Below are 7,500 nucleotides of genomic sequence, written 5' to 3'. Positions count from 1 at the left end.
AGACAGAGAGAAGGGGGGCGTGAGAGAGAGAGGAGGGGGGACAGGGAGGAGAGAGAGAGAGAGAGAGAGAGACATAGAGAGAGGGGAGGGGGGGGAGTGTGGAGACAGAAGAGAGAAGAGAGGGAAGGAGAGAGAGAGGGAAGTAGAGAGAGAGGGAGCAGGGCAGTCGGGGAGGAATGGATATCACAGGCGAGGCTCCATAGCTAGCTGCTGACAGGGCCGTCTGTCGCGTGGGACAGACCTGCCGAGGTGGAGGTGGAGAGGGATTGGGGGGGGGGGGAGCGGGAGGAGAGGCCAGACGCGGCAGGCAGGGCAGGCAGCGAGCCCAGCCGTCTTTAAAGAACACAAACATTCCTCTGGTTTGCACAGAGCCACCGCTGCAGAAAACGTCACACACACACACACACAGGGCAGGAGTTTAGGAGAGAAATTGAGGGGTGAAAGGGAGATGGATAATATGTGTGTGTGTGTGCATGTGCATGCATGGTGTGTGTGTGTGTGTAGAGATGTATAGTAACGAAGTAGAACTACTTCACTACTGTACTTAAGTACTAAAAGAGCTGTATCTGTACTCTATTGGAGTATGTTTTTTTTCCTACTTCCACTTTTACTTCACTACATATTTTCGATGAGTTTAATACTTTTACTCCGATACATTTTTATGTGCTGCATCGTTACTCGTTACAATTATAAAAATGTTACGAATCATTCCAAACCCACATTATCACTGCCAGGGCGGTAGATGGCTCTGTCACCACGTTTGATGAAGCTGTTTTCATTTGCCGGAGTGAATGACAATTCATATAGAATTAAGTGCTTACTCTGCCTCCCGAAAAGATTGCGAAATAATGGCCTTCAAAAATGTACCGTCTAAAATGAAGAAACATAAGTAAGCTATAATACACAAATGGCACACCAGCTTGAGCTATCAGTAAACGCTAGCTAACTAGCTACCCGCGGTTCATGACATGCTGTGTTCACTTAAGGTTGACTAGCTGGCTATCATAAAGGCTGTGTCACGCTGAATTGGTGTATAGCAAACCGGGCATCGGTTTCACTGCACATAAATCGCTTCTTTTAACCCATCTACAAGGCTAACAAGAGCTCCACACTTTGTCGACAGTGTAATTACAGTAGGTTCTTAACATTTAAAACGAGGCATTGCCAACATTGTATGTGTGCTGAAAGTTTATTTAGAAGACAGTTTACAGACACACTTGTTTACGCTCAGTGTTTTGAGTTCCTTTTGTACATTCCTGTCTTTGTACTGCTGCTAGCCTACAGCCAAAGGAATTGTGAGTGTCCTTTAAGCTAAACATTTGAAATAATATAAACAATATGATATTCAAACTTTTCACTTTTTTCTTTAATAACTATGTTACACAATACTTGTACTTTTACTTTCAGTAGGCCTACTTGAGTAGTACATTTTAAAATAAACTACTTGCAATACTTAAGTACAAAACATAGCCTATTTAATACTTTAGTACTTCCACTTAAGTGTGGTGCTTAAAGAGCACTTCAACTTCTACTAGTTCTACTAAGTATTTTTTTTTTTTTTGATAGAGCACTTGGACTTTTACTCAAGTCTGGGTCTCTAGTACTTTATACATGTCTGTGTGTGTGTGTGTGTGTGTGTGAAAGGGAGAAACAGAGAGAGGAAGAGTGTGTGTGCATTTGTAACAAAAGAAAGTTGTGAGTGTGTTTCAGAGAGAGAGAGAGAGAGAGAGCGAGAGAAAGAGAGAGAGGGGGCATGCAGCCTGCTGATGTGGAATCATAGATGCCATTCTGACTGTTGAACTTATCATAAAATAATATGGAGAAATGCATTCAGTTTCCGAGAGTTTGGCCATATGGCCGGAGCCCAGCTCACCCTCACATTAATAAACTCTCATAATCTTTCATATGGACCAATCTCTTCTCATAAGATGTCTTTTTCCTCTCTCTGCCCACCCTGTATCTTTCAGAGCCTTTTTTCTTTCCAGACGGTGGTTTTATTAGTCTTTTCCCCAGTCTCCTTTAATACTCTCCATCCCTCTTTCTCCTCCTCCCCTCCCCTCTCCTTCTTCTCTCTGCAACTCAGTCATGACCCCCCCTCTCCCTGTGATGGATAGGCATTTCTGAACTAACTATGACAAAACATCCTCACTTGTGCACATCTGTTTGGAACAAAGCCTTGGGGCTCGACCGTAGGAGAACCAAGGCCCCTCAGTTTCCAGACCCCTACACCCCCCCCCCCCCCCCCATACACACACACACACACACACATAAATAAAGACTCAGATACAGACACACAAAACAACACTTCTAACACTGTTGTGTCTGCGAGGTCCACAACTTATAGCTCAGAATCATGCGGGACTCTTTTGTGCATATGATCCAGGCGTGTCTGGGCAAGGAACCCCCAGGTGAGAAGTATTCCATATATCTGTAGTTAAGACATCCTTTTCAATAGCCGTGAAGCCACTTGGTTGTGCCCCCTTGAGAGTCCCTTTCATTCATCTGAACTGATATGATAGGGGGGCATGCCTTCACCATCTTCAAAAAGCCTCAATGACTTTCTATTCACTCGCTAAACTATTCAGTGAGTGCCGCTGAATAGCAAAACTATGGCTCTGCATCTCTCCTCGTCATGAATAATAATAGCCTCCAGACTCTGGCGACGGGGCCGTGGGTCTGCATGAGGGAAGATAATCTACGTCCGAACACTCTTCTGCACTGTCAAATCTCTCTCTCTCTCTCTCTCTCTCTTCTCTTCTCTCTGTCACGCTCTCTTCTTGGGCTCCCTGGCACTTGTAGCTGTGGCTGTTTAAGGGCTGCCCCGTTGGATGAGACAGTTTATCGCTCCGGTCTGTCATTTCGCTCTTCCCACCCTGCTCCGGAGCTTTATCTGAAATTGGCCCAGTGAAAATAGGGCTAATAACTCACCTGTGACAGCAGCAGGCAGACCCGCAGGGAGGCAGCTGCAGTGGCAGCCACAAACAGCCAGTGCTTAAGTCTTTATGCTATTACTGCCCCGGCAACAATTGGTGGAGGAGTCCAGACTGGACTACCTACCCACGTTTCAAACTCGGTGCCGTCGCTGCTCATCCTTATTTTGCAGCATTGCAACACGTGTGCGTGCGAATGTGGCAGTGTGGGTAGTGAAGTTTGTGTGTGTGAGAGTGTGTGTGTGTGTGTGTGTGTGCGAGAGAGTGTGTGCGAAAGTGTGTGTGTGTGTGTTTGTGTGTGTGTGTGCGTGAGAGAGAGAGAGAGAGAGAGAGAGGGTGTGTGTGTGTGTTTGTGCGAGTGTGTGTGTGTGTCAGTCATGGGGGGGCTTTGGGGGGCCGGGCCCATCCTGAAAGTCATCTGTGCCCGCCCTGGTCGAGCTTGGCTGGCTGCACCAACCCCACTTCCCCAATCCCATGGATTGATTTTGAACACTAATTAAAAATGTAGGCATAGCCTATACCTCTATTATAAGTTTGTCAATATAGCAAGTAGCAAATAAAACAGTAAGTAAAATCTGTATTACTCCGTAGCTAATCAATCAGGAACATTAGGTAAGCCCAGCTATCACCTGATGTTTTAGTGGCGCAGTCTTCACTTCTAACCCCTGTCATCTGATGACAAATATGGCTTATCGGCTCGCAGGTAGGCTATGTCTCATATCGTAGTTAGTAGAAGTATGCCTAGTAGTTTCTGGGTTTGTTTGATAGCGTTACTGTTAGGCTACTGTTTTTTCTTCTGACCTAGTCGGAGAACATAGGGAGCTTGTTACCACTCCAGGGCCGAAGTTATCCGTAACTTCGGGGCTAACTCCCTAACACTCTATCTGAAAGTGGTTAGCAAATGAAAGAGGATTTTGGTTTTAGCCTATCTGCGGATTTATTTTTGCATTATTTTGAATATGACTCGCTCCAGTCTCAACAGCACGTCTACTTTTTCCACACGCGTCTCAGTTCTAACACACATATCCCCTCTCCCTTTCTCTCTCTCCATCCCTGCGCACGGGCTCTCTTAAAGGAACTGCACCATTTTACAACAATTGCATTTACATTTTCATATTAGAATGTTTTGTCAAGTGTGAGCTTAAATTACTGTGATCAATTTAAGTTCCCGTGCCCCCCCTGAAAAGGTGTAATGCCCGTCCGTGAATTTTTGTCTGCCGCCGGGTCTGGTGTGTGTGTGTGTGTGTATGTGCGAAAGTGTGTGTGTGTGTGTGTGAGAGAGAGAGAGAGAGTGTGTGTGTGTGTGTGTATGTGTGTGTGTATGTGCGAGAGTGTGTGTGTGTGTATGTGTGTTGCATATGCATATGCAGACAATAGGGTTCATCTGTTCCCCTTGCAGGGATAATTACAGGTTGTTTTATCTGCTGTGGTTTGGGCCTCACCACTTAAGAGGGAAGACACCTAGCCCCCAGTGCAAACGGTGTTTAATATGCAGACGCTCTGTGGAGGTGAGACGCACCCAGCCGGCGGGGGGCTGTGCGCTCCCACTCTGGGTTTATGTAGCCCACGCTACTCTAAAAACAAACTCCCACTGCTAGCTAGCGCCCTGCTGCTAATGATGCCCTCTAGCTCTATTCTCCTGTTGGTGCGCCAGCAGAGGCTAGCCAGCAAAGCTAATTTCAGCCATCACATACAGTATTACATCAACACAGTATTTACAGGCCAACCAAGCATTCAATGCCCCATATAACCTATTCAATTCCCCATATAACTTTTAGCGCGGCCCATATAACTAAATCCCCCCTGGCTCAATTACTTTAATATTTGCCTGTGTTAATAACAGGTACAAGGGCAGCTCCGCATGGGGTAATGAAAAGTGTAGAACAGCACTGGAAACCACAGTATAGACTTCTGAAATGTGAGAGATGGGCACCACCCGAAATAATAATGACAAACTGACCCAGATAATTAAGCTAGCATGCCTATTTGGCAGTGATTTATAGCGAGGGCAATCTATCTCGGACTTTAAAATAACAAACATGCACGATTCCATAACACACACACCCACAAGAACACACACACACACACACCCTCGCCCCCTGTAATTGGCTTTGCGCAATTCGCTGACACAAGCTGCTGTCGTGCCGTTCGCTAAAGCGAGGAGATGAGGGGAGAGGAGAAGAGAGGAGAGGAAGAGAGGAGAGGAGGAGGGGTGGAGTTTGAGCGAGAGGAGGGGGGTGGTTGGTGTTTGGTCTGTCCCAAGACTTTCCAAGTCTGCGGTTCGAGGGCGATGTTCGCGCCAGCCCAACGCCATGCCTGGGAGGACTCGAGCGTCTTAATACCTAGTTGATGACACATTTATGAAAAAAAATCAATCAAAGGAAACAGAGTAACATTTTTAGCGTGTTTAAAGTAGGTGCATGACAAGACTTGGGATAAACCTCACGCTTGTCCTGATTCTCTCTCCTCTCTCTCTCTCCCTTTCCCTCCCGCTCTCTCTCTCTCTCTCACTCTCTCTCTCTCTTTCCCTCTCTCTCACTCTCTTTCTCTCCCTCTCCCACTCGCTCTTTCTCTCTCTCTCCCTCTTTCCCTCTCTCTCTCTCTTTCTCCCTCTTTTCCTCAGAAAGTCAATGCTTCCAAAAGCACAAAATACTCTGACAGAAAAGACAGAGCCTGGCTGTGGTGGACCATCTCTGGGGTTTCAGTTTTATGGGCAAGAAGGAAAACATGACTTCTTTTGAAAAGGAATGCTTAAAGACTTGAACAGTACCTCACTGATCCAAACAAACGCTGAGGCAAGTTATTCTGACACTTGTGTAAATTCGAGACGAGCTCTTCACAATGAGACATACCTATGTGGTACCAGCCGTAGGATGGCTCCAGAAAGAAAAGAATATCGTACCATACCAACAACATGACCCTTAGAGTAGGTTGGACTCATTTCTAAAGCGGGCAGGGGGATTATGTTGCTGCTAGTCATTTTAACAGACTCTTTATCCCTAAAGCAATAAAAACAGTGTAGTTAAGGGCTGTATATATGACACCCATCTCTCTCGAAGATTTACTGAATTTCTCAGTATCTGACCCAAATGAATCACCTTCTGTTTAACCTAAAATAGGGGAAGGGAATAGTCCACTAGAAGACAACCCAGCAACCACTGCAATACTACCCTACTTGAAAGTAACTTTGAGTAAAGGCTTGACAAACAAAGAAATGTATGCAGTAGTAAATCAGATACTTAAATTTTGTGAACAATGTGAGATTGAGATCAATCACATGTGCCATTAGATGACCTACATGCTACAATAGTCTTTATAGTGTTGCACCAATGCTAGAAAGGTATCGCGATACCCTGAAATTAAATGTGACAATTCCCCATTTTATAAGTATTGATACTAGAATAGTGTTTTAATAATGTTTTAACAAAACCTTTGTTTTCAGTTGAGAAGTTCCTTGTTCTGTTGCCTATAGCTTTCATTACTGATGTTTTAAGGCTTCTGACATGATATCGTTTCAGTATTAGTATCAAGATACTTTGGTATTGTACTGTATCGAAGTCATAATTTAGCTATCATGACAAAACTCCTAAAAGTCCTAACCCCTTCTAAGACAACAAAGGCAGCCATTATGTGCCATCCTGAGACTAATGTTTCCTCCTGCTTGGGTCAGTAAAATGGCTCTTGTGATCCACTGGCCAGAAAACAGCTCCCTACAAGACAGTGCGCATAGTGCTTGGGAACTCTTAAAAAGAAACATTAGGTTTCTTATTAAATGTGTCTTTAATGAAAGCAAAGAACACTTTGCCTACTCTCTTTACTGTCTCCCAAACGGCAATCCCCTGATGCACACTGCCAGCTCAATAGTGGATACATCCCTGAACCAGTTGCTACCATGAGGGCAACCTAAGTCCTTAAATAGAATTTATTTCACCAGGCTTTACAAGCTTGCTACTTCATATAACCACAAGCTCATATCAGAAATATGCTTGCTTAAGCAAAACCAGACTCTACCTCACTGGCACACAGGGAACCGTACAAGCCGTAATATTGCATCATCACATTAAACATTTTTATTTCCTTGCGTTTGGGGCCCCTCAGAGGGGTGTTGAGGGGTGGGGTACTGACCGTGGACGGAGCCGTGGCCCACAGACAGTGGGATTGGTCTGTCCGGCTGGGGGCCCACGCGGTGCACCTGGGTGTGGGTGGTGTGGTAGTACTTGGGCTTCATGATGAACTGCTGGCTATGGCTCTGGCCACGCTGCATGGTCACCGAGACAGGAGACCGCACACTGGAGGAGAGACAAGAGAGGAGAGGAGAGGAGAGGAGAGAGGAGGGGAGAGGGGAGGAGAGGAGAGGAGGGGAAATGAGGGGAGAGGGGAGGAGAGGAGGTGAGGGGAGAGGAGGGGAGAGGAGAGGAGGAGAGGAGTTGGCATTAAAGTGGATGGAAGCTGGCAACATAGCTTTCTTTTATACTGATTTTGTGTGTGTGTGTGTGTGTGCGTGTGTGTGTGTGTGTGTGTGTGTGTGTGTGTGTGTGTGTGTGTGCGTGTGTGTGTTTCTATGTCAATC

At 45.7% G+C, this 7,500-nt stretch overlaps 1 protein-coding gene across 10 annotated transcripts in view; it reads right to left on the bottom strand.

Annotated features, from left to right (window-relative positions):
* The window catches only part of ltbp1 (latent transforming growth factor beta binding protein 1), a 130,967-nt gene that overhangs the window by 88,824 nt on the left and 34,643 nt on the right, over positions 1 to 7,500 (bottom strand). For all 10 annotated transcript variants that reach the window (XM_042066776.1, XM_042066779.1, XM_042066778.1 and 7 more), the window contains exon 4: positions 7,056 to 7,219. In XM_042066776.1, the coding sequence (XP_041922710.1) occupies positions 7,056 to 7,219 (164 nt within the window). The remainder of the gene's footprint in view (positions 1 to 7,055; positions 7,220 to 7,500) is intronic.

The sequence above is a fragment of the Alosa sapidissima genome, chromosome 16 (genome assembly GCF_018492685.1).
Source record: "Alosa sapidissima isolate fAloSap1 chromosome 16, fAloSap1.pri, whole genome shotgun sequence".
In the NCBI taxonomy this organism is placed as follows: domain Eukaryota; kingdom Metazoa; phylum Chordata; class Actinopteri; order Clupeiformes; family Clupeidae; genus Alosa; species Alosa sapidissima.
Note: the sequence above shows the minus strand (reverse complement) of the source record. Positions and strands in the feature narration are given on the sequence as shown.